Raw genomic sequence first — 18,941 nt, forward strand, 5'->3', positions numbered from 1 at the left:
AGTTGACATCCTTCTTTTCATGAAACTTTGTAAGCACCTGTCCCCGTGTTCTACAGTCAGTGTTTAAGCTGCTCTGATGGAGCTGAGCGTAACTTCAATTATATCGTGTCCACAACGATATAAAAATTACAACAATATCAAAAAATTATATCGCAATAAAGATATGCGATACGATATGGCCCACACCTACATTGTATATCCAACATAGCCAACATAACACCATACCCAACATAGGGTATGGTGTCCTTAGCACCATACCCTTAGTGCTAAGGGTATGGCGCTAACCCTAACCTAGAGGGTTAACTCTAACTCTAACCTTCTAGGTTAGGGTTAGAGTTACAGTGTGTACCTACAAACTACAAATACATATTATTCCATTGTGTACCCAGCCCATAGGTAAGTTATTACACATGCAGAGCACATTACATTGTAGTAAATCTTTGTTAGGTACAATGTATCAAGGGTAGTGTAAAATAAAGTGATACTGAATTTAGCTCAGAGGGCACTTTTATACGCTAATTTGCCCACTAGGATCGGACACCATTTTTTTTTATTCTATGTGCCACATCCCCTAGTATGACTGCATCCTCTAATATTGCAGTAACGATCATTTGGTGAGATTGTGTGCAGCCCAACCTGTCCACATATTTGTGGACCTGATATTTTGTTTTTGTCAGTCAATAACCACACTCTCCCTTTGTGTGTTCAGAATCCAGGTGTTGGACGGCGGCCTGTTCACCGGCCTGGCTAAGCTGACCACGTGCGAGCTGTACACCAACCCCTTCAACTGCTCCTGCGAGCTGCTGGGCTTCCTGCGCTGGCTCTACTCCTTCCCCAACCGCACCAGCGAGCGCATGGTGTGCGACGCCCCACGTGGCTTCTTCGGGTACAACCTCCTCAGCCAGAACCCGCAGCTGCCCAGCCAGGGCAGCGCACTCTACATGCTGAGCACGGTGTGCCCCGACGATGGCAGCAGGGTCACCCCCCTCTTCGTGGGTCTGGGCGACTTGACCACCCCACCGCCAGACTTTGTGTCGCCTTGCGGGCTGGACGACTGTGCCTCCGGGACGCCCCCAGACGAGATCATCAGCGTCCACGAGCCCATCATGGATGCCAAGCCCATCATGGCGCTGAAGCAGGTGCAACACTCCAGTGCGGTCATAACAGTGCAGATCCCGCATCCCTTCAGGAAAATGTACATTCTGGTGCTGTACAACAACAGCTTCTTCACGGACATCCAGAACCTGAAGAGGCAGAGAGAAGACATCGAGCTGAAGAACCTGACACCCAACACCAACTACACTTACTGCGTGGCCTCCATACGCAACTCTCTGCGCTTCAACCACACCTGCCTGACCATCTCCACAGGCCGCAGAGCCCGCGACGACCGCACGCCCAACCAGTCCTCCGCCACGCACTACATCATGACCATCCTGGGCTGCCTGTTCGGAATGCTATTGTTCCTCGGCTGTGTGGTCCACTGCCTGAGGAGGAAGAGGATCATGGAGGAGAAGGAGAGGAAGATGAGCCGCATACAGAGGACGCTGATTGAGCTGAAGTACGGAGGGGAAGGGGGGATAGAGGCTGGCAGTGGGGGGTCCCAGAAGCTCACGTCTGGGGACAGTCTCTCCAGAATGCCATACCTGCCTCCGGGCAGTGAGATCGATCCTTACAAGCTGCAAGAAGTGATAGAAACTCCAGCACACAAGCCTGCCAAGATCAACTACATGGAGGTGAGGGGCTCCGTGGAGAGAGACAGGGAGCGAGAAAGAGAGAGAGAGCGAGAGAGGGAGCGGGACAGAGAGAGGGAGAGAGAGCGGGAGCGTGAACGTGAGAGAGAGCGAGACATGTCCCCCCAGTCTAACCCCCAGGGCTCTGTGGCAGAGATCTCCACCATCGCTAAGGAAGTGGACAAAGTCAACCAGATCATCAACAACTGCATCGATGCCCTGAAGTCTGAGTCCACGTCCTTCCAGCAGGGGATGAAGTCTCCCTCCTCCGCTGGAGGGGGCGCTGTGTCCACAGCAGAGCCCCAGCTGGTTCTCCTGGAGCAGGAAGGGGAACGTGTTGTTCGGGGCGGGGAGTTCCTCTCGCCTGTGTACAAAGGAGGCAGGGCTCGGGACGAGCGTAGGTTCCACCACTCTCTACAGCGCCACCACAGCATGGAGGCCCCACCCACATCCAAACGGCCCAGCACCTCCTCATCGCCTGGCTCAGCTCGCAGCCCGCGCTCTTTCCGCTCAGAGGGCGGTTACCACCCCTCTGAGAGCCGCTACATCGAGAGGAGCTCTCCCGGGGACAGAGAGCGCGGAGAGCCCATCCGCACAGTCAATCCCGCCGCAGCCATCCTGAGAGCGGAGGCCCAGAGGATCCGCCAGTACAACGAGCACCGGCACTCCTACCCTGGTTCCCAACAGCACCTACAGGATCACCCCCAGATCCTCCAGGACCTGCACCAGCACCCCTCCGCCCGCAACCCCTCTGTCCTGGACCCCATGACCCTCAGCCGGCAGGCCAAGCATCAAGAGCTGGCCTACCACTACCCCATGTCTCCACAGTACCACAACCTCAGCTACTGCTCCAGCCCTGAAGAAGACGAGGAGGAAGAGGGGCTGCTGTGCACCCCCACGCTGGGGCTGTGGGAGCGCTTCAAGCTGCACCGCAAGAGGCACCGGCAGGCCTCCCTGGAGGACGAGGGCTATGTGGCTGCAGGACATGCCCTCAGGCAGAAGGTCCAGTTCGCCAAGGACGAAGATCTGCACGACATCCTGGACTACTGGAAAGGAGTGTCCGCTCAGCAGAAGGCCTGAGACGCCGCGGCAGTGCACCTGTAAATATGAGGACAAAACTCAAATATATTATTATGGATTGATCAAATTATAACTTATAGACAGAAGAAGGTAGTTTTTGTATTGAAAATTATAGCTCAGAGTTATGTAGCTCTTTGTACTAAACTTTGAATGAAAAAAGAAGCAATCTAATGATAAGAAAGCTTAACGTTGCCTGGAAGTCCCTCCACTGTAGACTAGCAGTGCGTCCACTGGCCTGGAGAGTAACATTTATCACAGCTGACAGCTTACCTGCAGCTACAGCCATAGACGGATCTGGAGGTTGCTTTGGGAGGTCATTTGTGCTGCGTCCTGCAGTGAACCTCGAACAGCAGCGCCTTTTATTGGAGAAGTGACAGTCGGAGCAGTGGAGCTGGCGGAGGGGCGTCCAGGCAGCAGTAACGTGAACCGTGAGAGTGAGTATGTGCCAAATCAATCCGACTGTACCACTCCTCACTCTTTTTATAAACCACTTTAAACCAACTAGAGAGATATGTTCTTATACTATTATATTATTCTTATCATTACTTACTCGGACGATGCTTACTGTTTCGACTGTGGCATGGCCTGTAGCGCGCCGTGACTGCGCGCTAACAGACACATGGACCAGACTTTTCTTCAGGAATGTTCTGTGAGCTGAGCCGCCCCCTGCCCCTCTCCAACCCGCCACACAGACGTCTATATTTGACTGGTTCCTTTGTACGACCTGCTTTTGAAACCCGACAGACTTTGTCTCTCGACTCGGCCTCGGCCCGAGTTAGTTAGCTACCTGGTCCCTCACAATAGTACGTTTTTGATTTTGAAGCTACAAATTTGAACCTTCAAAAATGAATGTCTTCGCCTCCGCAGGGGAAACACACGTGCACTGTTCAAAATCAGAAAACGACTTGTGGAGAAGACCGCAACCTCTCAGCTTCCTCCGGAACACTGTAGCTACATTTTATATATACGCCATACTTTTGCATTGAGCTTTCATAGTTTTCAGTGGGTTTGTCGACAGATTAAGTCTAGGCTCGTTACGGCAGACGCGAAGTGTGCCGAGGCTCCATTTCCGGTCCTGTTTGTGTTCCTTTACGGGGGGGGAGCCAAGTCTCACTTCAGCCAACATTTAAAGATTACTCAGCAGAGACAGTGAGTTACCGGTGGATAATCACTGACATGTTAAATACTTCACAGTAAAGTACGGTGTAGGCTAATCCTTTGCCTAGGTACTCATGACCAAGATCGTTTGACCCATCTGAACTAATCCGTATTAAATAAAGACAGAGGCCAGTCAGGATTTTGACTTCTCATTCCCACTAGTGCAGGCGATGGACGTTCCCTCTGTGACGCAACAAACCCCAGAACAGTCCCGCCCACTTCTGGACGTTTGGACGAAGGTAAAAAAAAACATTTCATCAATACTTTTTTTTCCAAAGAGCGAAAAAACTCGACTATCAAACTGTGAAAGTCATTGAGTAGTTGAGTAGAATCTCTCAAACACATTGGTCACTTGATGTCTGTGTAGGCTCTCAGTCGTACAGGGGTTGTCCATCTTCAATGGAAGCTCTTGAGTCATCGTCTGTGCTCTGTAGTTGAAGTGTCGAACGTTTGTTTCGACATTTCACCCACAGAGTACATTCAATCAATCAATCAATCAATCAAAGTTTATTCATATAGCACTCTACAGCAACACCAGGAGGACCAAAGTGCTTCACAGAAAGATAAAACACATTTAAAAACACCAAATAATTACAACCTAGACACAATTCAGAGCTCTAAGTATTATTAAGCAAGTTTGAAGAGATGAGTCTTTAATCTTGATTTAAAAAGGGACAGGTCCTTGAGAACACGCAGACTGAGGGGCAGGCTGTTCCACAGTTTAGGCACGGCAACAACAAAGGAACGATCGCCCCACTGTTTGTACCGGGACCTGGGCACGTCCAGAACCATCTGATTGGCAAACCGGAGAGTTCTGCTGGGGCGATGTACGGTCAACAGCTCAGTCAGATAAAACAGGAACTGTTGAGCTGTATACAGCACTTCAATAGTAGAAGAAGAACCGGTCAACGCAAACCATAAAACTCTATCAATGAAGCAAAACACTACTCTCCTTTAATGAACCAAGTGTTTTCTAGTGAAGTATTCTGACATGCCAAAGATTATCCACCACTCACCTCGTAATCTTTGAATATTTATTCATTTAAGTGAGACATTGCTAACCTTTCACCGCAAAAACACTGGGGCCGGGAACTGGGGCCGTCTTGCCACATGTCAGAAGTCCGAAGCTAGCTTAGCATTGTCGTGCAACAAACCCATTCACCTGGTTCCACTGTGGTGCCATTGTGCCAAATTGTTACGTCATTTAAAAAAGAAAAAAAAAAAAAAGACAGAAATGAATTTATATACTTCTATTTACATGGATATCTCAGTTTGCCAAACGAAACAATTTGCACAAAATCTTTTACCATTGGCTCACGGCTTTGTTCAATCATTTCTAAGACCAAAGTACTGTGGTAGATAACGGACTCTCTGTCTCTCTCTCGCCCTGACGCCATCACCTTTGAGTTGTACACACTCACACGCCCGATGAATGTATTCTCAGTGAAGACAGGAGAGCTGAGCTGAACCTGGGGGATGCACCGATCCAGTGGCCGCACGTGAGATTTCAAAAAATCTGAATCCGAAACTCCAGGTTTTACATGTGTCAGCTCATCTGGAGATTGTGAGCAAACCGCCCAGCTCTTCAATCTCCAAAATACCTACAGATTTGGATTTGGAAGTCAAAATGTTGTCGTCTCAGTCCCCCTGTGCTCAATAGTGCAGTGCACTGGTTCTCAGGGTCATCTGACATTTTTAGACTTTATTTATTTTAGAGATTATGTCATGCTGTAGTGAAGCCTTTAACCGGTTAACTGCTATCTTAGAGTTAGTCATTTTCTCCAATTGTGCATATCCAAATCTCAGAGCGTATTGACATGGAAGCTTACAAGCCTGCATGCCAGTGGATACCTCATCTGAAAGCCAATATCTTCTACTTTCTAAAAAATATGTGTATGATCTGTGTGAGTGAAACACAACCCTAATCATAACCCTAATCCCCTGATCAGGAGAACTGCAAGTACCAGGTTTAGGTGATTTTAGTTCTGAACTGATCATGTTAGGCCTGGTGGTGCAATATTTTATCAAATGTTTGGGAGCCATTGGTCAGGGTTGCCAGGTCTGCAGTTAAACCGTGGAATGGGCAACTATTTAAGTCTTTCCGTGTGTGGAAAAAGTGGTGTTTTTGCCATGCTGTTTTGTATGCAAAATAGGCTATTTTTGGCTTGTTTGTACTCGAAAATCACTCTTTTGAATGAAAAATGTCAGATCCAGAACTCTCAGAGCTGCTTCTGCATCATTGGAGGAGCAGGTTTTGGGCGGTTTTCCAGTTACTTTTGGCTGCTAAAACCTGGCAATCTGGCCACTGGTGCAATGGATACAGTGGAGCACTATGAACCTAAAGGTTCTGTGTACCCTCAATATTTGCTTCTTAAGCCGTCATCTGTGCTCTGCAGTTTAGAGAAAACAGCTTGTTAAACGTAAGTGAGCCTAATATTAATATTAAGTCGCCTAATCCCAGTGCTCTCATTGACAAGGTAGGAACATAAATGTAGCACTAATGCACTGTTAGCAGGCTAGCAGGCGTTAGCCCGTAAGTGTTGGGTAAAGCTCTGCCCGGCTTTGCCCCAAAGAATGTCAATGAACTCGTTAGAAAATTTACGAAGGCATTAAGGCGCTTTGACCGTCGTGAAAAGTTTTCAACATAAACTATAGCTTCCTTTTTCAACGTTAGAGAGCGGAAAAATAATGAACTATGAATCACCAGCTGCTGCCAAGTCAATCAGTTAGTGTATGATAAAGTATAGAAGGATCCATGTGGCGGTATGTCTGCTGTTCAAGATAAAAGTAGAGTTTCCATGACGACTGCCTTGTGGACCAGGAAGTAAACGTCGCTCAAATAATCCTCCCTTATCTGCTTAACCCGCGCCTTGGAACAGCCCTCCGGCGCTTCTTAAGTTATGTCTGACTGAGATGGGGTTTAGTCTGTGGAGCGAAGGCTAGCACGTATCAGCTGGGACAGATAGAAGGGCTGTTCGCACCTATGGCTACAAATCCGGACATTGAATGTTCTATCATGACCACAAAAAGCGCAGAAAAATTATTAATGCTACTTTTACACACTAATTATCAAGTAATATCTCAAAAGGTTTGTACATTCAGCAGTGATTTCTAAGTGGGATTACATATCACTGACATGTGGTCAATACACCGCTAAGAACATCTGGATCATTCATAATGTATGATGTTGGCTAATGCTAGCAACTGTAGGAATGATTTTTAATAAAACTGTAGATAGGACATGGCTATAGTAATACGTTGGAGGGAATGGCAATTCTGGCTGGGTTAGGCTGGCCTTTCTAACTGGCCCTTCTAACATGGTTCAATATAATCAAACGGAAACTCCACTTATTCCCTTGATACTGTTTAGATCGATTTTTTAGTTTTTTCATGACTCTTTGATAATTGTGACTGACCTCAAGAATTTTCCTCTGTCAAACTCTTCAAATCATTAACTTCTGTTTACTGTATATCAATAATAACACGTGTTTCCTACTTTAAAACAGTATTTCTGTATGACCAATATTTATTGAACATGGGGCAGTGATGCTATGAGCGCTAACCACCGGAATGCTAACCACTGAACCCTGGGAAAGAATGACAGAGATACTGCTTGATGGCCGCCAAATACACCACGTCAATGAGCGTCATGTCCGAACTAGAGTTTTATTAAAGATCTTTGGGAATAAAACATCAACAGGCGACAGAATTCTAAAGTTTCCCGGAGTAGCCACCTTGCTAGCTGTGCGCATGCGTTAGCATTAAATACGGCTCCTCCCAGCTTTAAAGGAATAGGCTATCGTTTTTACATACTGCGATATGTTCTTACCTTCACTTAGACGAGTTCATGGACCTGTATGGTCTTCACGCATGCCCTCAGTCACGTAAACACGGCACAGACGGCGTTAGCATTTAGCCTCTCCCCCTCTCCTCTATAGCTCCAAATGCGCTGAAGATAGAAGCTACAAAGCTCTTCCACGTTTTCCCTATTTAAATGTGGTTACGTGAAGTGTTACACTATAAAGTATAATTACACAAAATTAAACAATGTGGATTTTCTAAGCGGATTAAAAGGGGAACTATATGGTAAGGCGTAGTAATACCAGGAGTAGTTCGACATCCGCGCAGCAATATCTTATCATTCTTAATATTGTAACCATATTTAAAAAGGGAGAACGTGGAAGAGCTTGGTCGCTTCTATCGTCACCTCGTTTGGAGCTATAGAGGAGGAGAGGCTAAATGCTAACGCCGTCTGTGCTGTGTTTACGTGACTGAGGGCACGACAGGTACACATGAACTCGTCTAAACTCAGATAAGAACATATCTCAGAATGTAAAAATGGTGGTATATTCCTTAAAGAGTTTTCAAAAAATGCAGAAGTACAAAGCCACCAGCAGATGGTGGATCCCTTCTTGAACAGAGCAGAAGTGCAAAAACGGAAGTTAAACAAAGTTATTCCCCCCCGTAAATATGCTAATCAGTGCAGAAGAAGCTAGTGGGCAGGATAAAAGCAAGTTTGGGGAAGAGTGTGTCGAGTCTAGACTGTCAAATGACTCGATGGAAATCTCCATGTGACGTATATGGAACTGTTGGCAAGCGTTTTGAGTGCCAAAGAGGGAAACGGAGTGAATATGCAGAGTTAATGAATAAATAAATAAATGGTCACATTCATATATAGAGCCTTTCTACCTGCTTTAGGCACTCAAAGCACTTTACATCAAGGAACCAGTCACTCATTCACCCTCTCATTCATACACCAGCGTACACAGACAAAAGCAGCCATATGAAGAAAAAAAGAAAACATTGATTTGTTGATATCTTGTTCAGTCAACCCAAACAGTTAAAATGTGATGGAAAGGGGTTTACCTTTTCCCTCACATGTTGATTCTGAGGGACAGCTGTGATAGTACATTTTGTCACATATTGACTAAAAAGGTATTTTGTAGGAATGTCACAATAATGAAGATATCGACCAATCGTTCAATAAATTACATTTTTGGGCCTATCGTCACTTCATTTATTAGTATTTTTTTCACCCTATTTTCCTAATGCATTACATTATTTTTAATTTATTTTAAGCGTTAGACATTAAAAGGTCTTCAATAATATTAATGATGGAAATATTTATTGAATTTCAAGAGGCTGTGCTCATAAACCTGTCCCACGCGGTTTCTGCTCTGCTCACATGAGACCTGGCGGGAACAGCTCACGATGACGTGTGATTGGGCGTTTACGTGGCCTGGGTGCATCCCTCTGCGGTCAGCGGCTCTGGCAGGGCTCTCAGACGGACTGGTACGCAAATACTGTGAAGGATCTGCAGGGCTCTGGAGGTTGTGAAGGTTTGGTCCACACTAATACGGCTCTAAATGCGGTCTGGAGATGAATACACCACGGACATACCAGACTAAGATCAGCCGCTTTCTTTTCTATAACTGTTTTCTGATCAAAATAAGAGCGGGAGGACATTGATATCCGCTGACTCGTATTGGCGTGGACAAAGCCCGGAGAATATTTGGAGCGGCACAGCGACAGTCAGCCCTATATAAATACTCTGTGAACACAAGCACTATTGCCTCAGCCACACGTACCCATCCTTCGCTCAGCCCCATACTGTCAACGGACCCGGTGCTGCTTTCAAGTGCCAAGCTCGCTCACGGCACATGGATAACGTCCTTTTCAGGAATGTACTTCAGTCTTCTTAAAGAGGAGACACTGCACTTTTGTGCTTATAACATATATCATTTCACCTGACAACAACTATACCACTGATTCAGTGATTCATACATGTATGATGGAAGTGGTATTTTCTCAAAATGCTTTTTGTTACAGCTTCCCCACACAACAGGCTTCAAATTTTAGGTCTTGCACTTAACCATATTACACATGTTTAGAGGGATTTCGATTACAGCCCGCAAGTTCCTTGTGTAGGTAATAAACAGTAATTGCACATTTAAGTCCAGGTAATAACACATTCAAGTGTAAGGTTTAATAACGGTGTACAAAGAGTAATATAGGTGAACATACAGCAGTGTCTCACTTTAGATGACGGCCCGCGCTGACACATTACGGTGGCACATGGGTTAAACGCAGAGTACAAATTTCGTTGCACAGACAAACAAACATTACAGGGTTTCTGAGGGCATTAAAAGTCACGAACCTGTCCCTGATCAGGGACTGACTCCAGTTCCATTTACCATGTATTTAGTATTCAGGTAACCTGTTAAGGACCACCTTGTTTGATGTACTCTCGCCTGGCTAAATTAAACAGTAACCTCTCCATATTAAACTTACTATTAAAACAACATACTTTGTCCAAATTGCTTATTGGAACCATCATTGGAATCAGAACAAAAAATAGCTTCTATGTAAATTTAAATGGACATTGTGACAAAAACATGTAAAAAGGCTCTGCAGTTCTAAAATGAATAAAAATATAGTTTTTGTATATATTGATAATTCACATAAACTGAAATGTCTTTCCTGAAAATATACTTCATAGCACACACTCCAAATTGAGTACAGTTGTGACCTCAAATTGTCAGAAGTCTCGGTCCAAGTATGTTGGATTTGTAAACTTTAACATGTTTTGGTGCTATATCTCATTAGCATTGTGCACAAACCTCTCCAAAGTGCCAAATGTTATAAAAGCAAAAAATCTCTTCACGAAAAGTGCAACAGTCACAACAAACCTCCCAAAAATGGACTAAATCAAAGCTAAATGAAGTGGGTAATCTTTCTTCCATATTTATCTCAGGGCACAAAATCAAGGCCTTAAATGTCAGTATGCTTTAAATTGGATTCAAACTGGCATTAAATCTAAATTTCTCTGAAAATGGTGATGTCACTCAACAGTTTTTACTGTTGAAGTTCATGGAACATCGGCCTAGCTGCAGCTTTGGCTGATTTTTTTTTTATTTTTTTTGCTCAGAAGTTTCCCGTTTTGTCCGATTCTAACTTTCTCTGTTTTCAAATCTTAAGAAATTAAACATGGGCCGATTATTTTTCCTGTGTTTGTGGCATTAGAATATAATATTTGGGCAATTTATGAAACTCTATGACGGCCAAAACACCAGCACCTACACGCAAGTCTGTGTTCCTCTTTGACACCGTTATTACACCTTTACCATTACCTGTACTCACATGGAAGTACTTTCTTGTTCCCTGTTCCTACACATGGAACTCACAGACCGTAATCTGAAGTGCTATTGATGCTTTTGTGCTCAAGTGACTTCATTATGTTCTCAGTCATCCAGGAGTTTTCCAAACTTAGTGAAGATGATCAGATATCGTCGACTGGACTGGGCTGATTGAGATGAGGGTGTTTCCACCACTAGCCCCGGGACTTTTCCATGATTAATTACGATTAATTCATTACATATGGCTTAAAGGGATTAAAAATATGAATTGAAATGAATCACACTTTACTTTAGTGGTTCAGACACTTTTTCAGTTTCCTTTTTCCTGCAGACGAACACGACGTAAAGACAAAAACTATTTCACTGTCAAACTGGTTTATTCACACAATTAAAGCGACATAAACTTGAATTTTGGAAAGATCCTTCCCCAAAATAAATCAAACTGCCATTGTCTCATTGCCTCACATCTCCATTAGATAAAATTATAAAAATACAAAAATAAACCTTTAAAGCAGTATTAAGTAACTTGTTTACCTACTCAATCCTTTGGGGTAATACAAGTGTTAATGGGATGATTGGGGTCTTTCATCTCCCCCGAGTGTCCCCCAGAAAACCACACTTGCAACTTTCCCTGCCTCCGGGTCGGATTCACCAATTCGCACTAATAGAATCACGAAGAAGAAGCTAACAGGTTTACAGGCAAAGCTAACTGTGGGCTAGCACCACTTAAACAGTATTTACAGCCAAGTTTGAGTGAAAGAAATGATCTCTATTGTGTAACTGGATGTACAATATCCCACTGTCCCTTTGTCTTTTCTGTCAGCGTAGTATTTACTCTCCAAGACAATTAATGAGTAAAAAAACGTAACATGCTACGACACCTGCAGTGGCGCTTATGGCCTCTAGGGGCATGAGTTACTTAGCACTGCTTTGAAAAATGAATACAACACCAAATAATTGATGCTTAAATGTGATAATGTGTTAATTATGATTAATTAATAACAAAGGCCATCATTAACGCAATTAAAATGGCCTCACATGAGAACATGAGAATAAGTCATATATATATTAAAAAAAAGATCAGTGAAGACAAAATTGGTTTATATCAATGGGTGCGTGTTAAGTACTAATGTGTTTAGGGTTAGGAAAGGCCATGAATAAGCATGTTGTTCATGGCATGGCACCCTTTTTTAACTCTGTATAGTCCCTTTAATGAATAGTTGCAGTGTTTTGTTTAAGTTGCCATGTCGCGCTGATTTCGAATCATTTGCTTGATTTTGGAACTGATTAACAAGCGCCTCTTAATGTGAAGCTTTGCCCGATTTTGTGACACATTCCTGGACATTTCATTCATTCAACCCAGTCCGGTCGACTTTTTTTCTTTTTAAACGTCAACTAAAGAGTTCCTAGTTTTATATTGAAGACAAGCTAGAGTTCTGTGGCCGAAAATGCCTTTCAAGTGTCAAAATGCAGATTTTTAAAGCTTTTTTGTGTCACCATGTTTAGGTTTGATATCTGATGTCTTTGATGGAAAACTCCTGTACGACCAAGAGCTTACACAGAAAAAAAAAAATCTCAGTTACTTGACTGCTTCCAGTTTTAGGTGATTATTTGACAACTTTTTTTCACTGCTCAGATGAAAGAATAGTCACATTGTTAAAGGAACAGGCCACCGTTTTTCCATACTGAGATATGTTCTTACCTGAGCTTAGACGAGTTGATGTGTACCTGTCTGGTCTTTGTTCATGTCCGTGGAAGAGCGTGGTAGCTGCTAAATTCACCCTGTTTGGAGCTATAGGAACACATTGGGAGAGGCCAAATGCTAACAACACCTTTGGTCGTTTTGCATGAATGAGCACACGCGCAAAGACCAGACAGGTACGTATCAACTCGTCTAAGCTCAGGTAAGAACATATCTCAGAATGGAAAAACAGTGGCCTGTTCCTCTAAGTGCTGCGACACTTTTCCATCGCTTCAACCTATAGATTTCACAGATTCTTTCCTGATTTAGCTAAACCTGTGAACCCCCTAGTCTCCCGAAACATGACAAACGTCCGTTGGTCCTGCAGCGTTTGAAAGCAGCACAGGTCCGTGACATCAGCACCAGTTAAAGCCATGATCAGGAGGAGAGCGCTCCACGACTTCCCGGAGAACTGTGAAACCAAACCTGTCCGTGGGCCGTCCCGCGGGGCGACCAGACTGCGGGACCACACCGTCCCACGCCGACCATAAGTCTTTACAGTTGCACTTTTTGTAGTCTGGAAGCTTCAGGTACATTAGACTAAAGGGGCCCACAGTGATCTGTTTGGATTGTCTTACTAATATTTGGAACAAGTCATGGAAGTGTCGGTGCACAAAATGGCACTAGGGCTGAGGTACGACCGGTATCTGACCAAATAGCCGTATTAGCATCTTAAAGGAAGTGACTTGTTTCAGCTCAAATAAATGATTTTTTCACACATTTTTTTTCCCTGAATGGTTGCCCCATGTTTTCCAATTTGTTTTTCATCCAATTTTTTTTCTTATTTTCTCCCTTTTTTTTTGTTTGTTTGTTGTTGTTGGTATTTTCACCCCCATTTTCCCCTATTTGTTCCTGTTATTACATTTTTCTTTATTTTTTACCACCATTTCCTCCCCATTTTTTCCTTTTTCTTCTGCTCACCACTTGTTAGAGTGCATTGTGGGAAGTGTGATTGCGATATAGAGCACTGTAGGGAATGGTCCAGACATTCGGACACCGCAGGCATTCGTTTAATTAAAGTGATAGTCTGTACGATCGCCAAATGAGGAGAGAGAGAGTGACAGATTTCCAAAAGCAAACAATCAAGTCCTGCCCCCTTTTACTTCCTGGTTAGACCTGAAAGCCACTCCCTATTTTCGCAAAATAAGAAGAGCGAGTGAAAAGATTTCGAAAGTAAGCGATCGAGCTCCCTCCGCCTTCTCTCCTGATTGGACCGGATGTAGGAAGGCCCCGTCTCATTGGTCAAAGTGATGGCACCGGGGGATTGAGATCAGCAAAGGGAGGGACTTTAGAAAAATGTTGTTATTTCATAGTACTTGCGTTACGCCAAATTGCAGGCCCAGGCGCTCAGTTATACGCAGACTTTTAAATTCCCAATTCCAATTAAACTTACAGACTACCACTTTAATGTCTAAATCTGCGGAAGTCCTGAGAAGCTAGAACTCTTCAAATCACAGGTAAAAGGTCAAAACAGTAAAAGTCTGGTCGCCCTGTAACCGTCCCCTGGAACACCCGCCCCCCCGCCCCCACACACACACACACACACACCCAAACCCCCTCCACGATGATGACTTTAACTCCAACCGCCTTAAAACCACACACACGGGCACACACACACACATCCACGCGGCATCTTTCTGTTCTCTCGGATTCAATGGTGATTTTAAACTTTTTTTTTTTTGTAGAAAGCCTCGCTGGAGCGTAACGTTCTGTATATTCGATGTAGCGGTGTGCTTTTTGTCCATGAGCTGTGAAGGACATTTTCCGTTGGCGAAAACGTTCGTGAGCGACGCGGTTTTTTTTTGGGGGGGGGGGAGTTTCTCGAGAGGCTTGCATTGCTTCTTTTTTTTCTTGCCAACCATTAAAGATGAGCACAATAAACTGGCCTTTCTATCGCTCTGTGTGTTCTTTGACTCTGTACGCAAACACCAAAGCACAGGTGGGGATTTGTCGATCTATCCGCCGCGTTTGATACACTTTCACACTCCATTCTCCTTGACCGCCTCTCCAAATACATATCAAATCAAATCACATCACAAATCAATACATCTGGACTCTCCGGTGCCCCTCTCTCCTGGTTTCAACCATATCTTGCCAAAAGACAACAGTTTATCTCAATCACTGGTTTCCGCTCTACATCATCCTCTGTTCATCAAGGGGTACCACAAGGATCAGTTCTCGGGCCACTCCTCTTCACTATTCGCATGCTTCCGCTGGGACAGATCATAAGGAAATATTGATTGAATTTTATCTGGTTTACATCCAACCTCTTACATCCAAGCTCATGGTTGTGGCTACCAGACAACTGCTCCGGAGGGTTGGGGATCTGGTCCGCATCGGTCCGCAACCTGGGTGTCATCCTGGATTCCACCCATTCCTTTGAACCACACACACGCTCAATAACAAAGTCAGCCTTCTTTCACCTCAGGAACATCTCACGCCTCCTCCACTCACTTCCGGACTCAGTAGCAGAAACACTCATTCGCGCCTTCGTAACCTCACGACTGGACGACTGTAATGGAGTCCTGCCCGGGATCCCTCAAAAGCTCCTGGACAGGCTCCAATACATCCAAAACTCTGCTGCCAGGGTTCAGACTCACGTCAAGCCCTGGCAGCACATCACTCCCACTCTCATCCATCTCCATTGGCTTCCTGTAAAATATCACATCCTTCTCCTTACCTACAAATCGCTCCACTCCCTGGCCCCTCAGTACCTGTCTGACCTCATCCACGCTTACACTCCGTCCCGGTCGCTTCGTTCCTCCTCCTCAGTTCAACTCACCGTTCCCAACACCAGGTCGCAGACCATGGGAGACAGAGCCTTCTGTGTCCAGGCTCCCACACTCTGGAACTCACTCCCGTCACACATACAAACAGCTGAAAACACATCTGTTCAAATTGGCTTTTGACCTTAGCACCAGTTCTGTTCTGTTCTCCTCCCTCAGAGGCACCTCTCTCCTCTGCTCTGGCTCTGGTCTCATTTTAAGACCATTTTATAGCTTTGCAGCGCTGACATCCTTTCCTTTCTATTCCCCCATATTAATCAGAATCAGAATCGGTTTTATTGCCATGGTTTGAGAACAGATTCACAAACTAGGATTTTTTTCTCGGTGCAAATGTGTGACATACAAAAAATAACACTTTCAACCAATAGGGGGCATGCATTAAGAATATTAAAAAAATAAGATAAAATGCAAAGTGACATCTGGCAAGACGACAACAATTTGACATTGCACAACAGCGGGATTGTATTTGCAGATGTGTAGGCGTATAAAGTGATATATTGAGGGGCGAATAGTTCGTGTCCAAGGTGAGAAGGGTCAGCTGTGATCCGGCCCACACGCCTCCGGGTCCTGGAGGTGAACAGGTCCTGGAGAGATGGGAGCTTGCAGCCAATCACCTTCTCAGCAGCAGCACAATGCGCTTATTCAAACATCATCTGTTGGGAAGAGTCAATGTTCTGCATCATATCAGAACAAATTCATTCTTATTGGGTCTCAGCTGGCTATCCTCATGTGATGGTGGGTCTGACATCTGATAAGAACCACTGCCATAGGGCTGTTACTGTGACATCACACACAAACACCAGCCATGGCCAAACTGCTGACAGTTCCACAGATAAACACTGCAAAAAACACAAGTTCATTTGAATCTCCTGCTGAAATAACAGCAGAAAAAAGAACATATAAGAAAACAAAAACTGTTTTAAACATGTGACCGTTTCTCCAGGCAAAATTTATGCTTTGAGAATAAGCCTTCCTTGTGTATGACAAAGAATATTTTTGATCATGTCAGAAAAGCATTACTAAAGTAAATGTAGCAACGTGTAGACTCTGCAGGTTCAAATCAGATCAATCCCATTATAGTGACCTGGGCTAAAGGTCCATTGGACCCAGGCCTAAAGCAATGACATCATCACTGAACAGTCCCACAGAGAAAGAGATGAAAAATACCATAGGTCCTGCTTTAAGAATGTCCTCACATCTGGATGCCAGAGTCCTCTGTGCCCAAAGAAGAACCACAGCTGGAACAGAGAGGCCCCAACATCCATGAACCTGATCTCACATCTGCAGACCAGACTTCCCCTCACCAGCAGGGGTCGCTTCTGACGATGATGCTAAAGCAGGTAAACAAACTTTCTTTCCTACAAAACACACACACACTGAGAAGACAGTCTGAACTGCAAAAGCTTCAAGGACCAAGTTTGTGACTCACTCATGGAACTCACTCTGAAACCCACAGGGAAAGACAAAGCAAACTGTAGCCAGCTCTTGATAGTAGTGATACTACACCAATACAATACAATAGTAATATGTCATTTTATGATAAACATGATAACATGATTTCTATAATATTGAGGTCAATAATTCAATAACGCTGCATGTGAGGAGTTAGATTTTGAAAAATACTTCGCGTAATAATCTCGTAAAGTGTCAGCCAGTAAAGTGTGTCATCTGAAGGAGCTGTGGAGATGTTTCTGAGAGAGTGGAATGAAAACCTCATTTAAAAAACGGCCCTAAAGGTCTGTGACATCTGCACTCCCGGGTTCAATTCCCACCTGGGACGGGGAATTTATGTGTGGAGTTTGCATGTTCTCCCCGTGTCTGTGTAGGTTTCCTCCAGGTACTACTAAAAACATGTACAATAGGCCACTCTCAAAGTGTGTGTTTGAGAGTGCGCATGGGGGACGACGGATGGAAATTATCCCAAGGCTACAGTCCAGTGTGGTGTGTTCATTATCATGCACTGTCCTGACCAAATGAACCAATCCATTTGAGTGCTCCTCTTATAAAAAAAATAAAATAAAAAAACTCCTCCTCACCCTCCGTGGGCGGTCTCTTTTTTCCTCCAAGCTCGGGTCCTCTACCAGAGGCCTGGGAGCTTGAGGGTTCTGCGCAGTATCTTTGCTGTTCCTAGAACTGCACTTTTCTGGACCTGGATGTCTGATGTATTTCCTGGGATCTGCTGGAGCCACTCCTCCAGTTTGGGGGTCACTGCCCCGAGTGCCCCAACGACCACGGGCACCACTGATGCCTTCACCCTCCAGGTTTTCTCCAGCTCTTCTCTGAGCCCCTGGTATTTCTCTAGTTTCTCGTGTTCCTTTTTCCTGATGTTGAAGTCGCTTGGTGTTGCTATGTCGACCACAATGGCTTTCCTCTGCTCTTTGTCACCACCACAATGTCCGGTTGGTTCGCCATTGCCATTCTGTCTGTATCTGGAAGTCCCACAGGATCTTGGCTCGGTCATTCTCTACCACCTTTGGAGGTGTTTCCCACTTTGACCTTGGGGTTTCCAGCCCATATTCTGCACAGATGTTCCTGTACACTATACCAGCCACTTGGTTATGGCGCTCCATGTAAGCTTTCCCTGCCAGCATCTTACACCCTGCAGTTATGTGCTGGATTGTCTCATTGGCCTCTTTGTCTACACCTGGGGTCTTGTCTGGTGTGATAGATCTGGGCCTCTATTGCTCTGGTGCTCAAGGCCTGCTCCTGTTCAGCCATGATGAGCCTCTGTGCTGTCCTTTAGTCCGGCTCTGTCTAGCCATTGGTAGGATTTCTTCAGTTATGTTTCAGTGGTACATCCCATGTAGGGGCTTGTCCTCCTATGACGGAACCTCCAGCACCTCATCTTCTGTTCCCCATTGTCTGAGACCATTCACTGAGCACGTCATCTGTTGGAGCCTTGTCCTTGATGTACTCATGGATCTTGGATGTTTCATCACTAGTCCTCGGCCTCCTTTCTTACGGCTAGCGTACAGTCTCAGAGTGCTGGATTTGGGGTGGAACCCTCCGTGCATGGTTAGGAGCTTTCGCATCTTAACATCTGTGGTCTGTATCTCAACCTTTGGCCAGCTTATTATTCCTGCAGGGTAAATGATTACTGGCAGGGCGTAGCTGTTTTTTGCCCGGAACATGTTCTTGCCATTGAGCTGGCTTCTTATCACCTGCCTTACTCGTTGGAGGTATTTGGCCGCAGCCGCTTTCGTTGTCGCCTCTTCGAGGTTGCCATTTGCTTGTGGGATTCTGAGGTAAAAACTAAGAACCGCAAAAACGTGTTTTTCCGTTTTTGGCACTCAGTGTGTTAAATTCAAGG

General features: G+C 44.9%; 1 protein-coding gene across 2 annotated transcripts in view; it reads left to right on the top strand.

Annotated features, from left to right (window-relative positions):
• LOC306960245 (protein ELFN1-like) overlaps positions 1-4,025 on the top strand; it is a 46,003-nt gene extending 41,978 nt beyond the window's left edge. The window contains exons 5-6 of one of the 2 annotated variants that reach the window (XM_079552616.1): positions 710-1,745; positions 1,788-4,025. In XM_079552616.1, the coding sequence (XP_079408742.1) occupies positions 710-1,745; positions 1,788-2,810 (2,059 nt within the window). In that variant the 3' untranslated portion in view covers positions 2,811-4,025. Of the gene's footprint in view, positions 1-709 lie in introns of both variants that reach the window. The other variant, XM_079552615.1, reaches the window with a different exon arrangement.
• Positions 4,026-18,941: the final 14,916 nt, after the last annotated feature.

The sequence above is a fragment of the Gobius niger genome, assembly GCF_951799975.1.
Source record: "Gobius niger genome assembly, chromosome: 3".
NCBI lineage: Eukaryota > Metazoa > Chordata > Actinopteri > Gobiiformes > Gobiidae > Gobius > Gobius niger.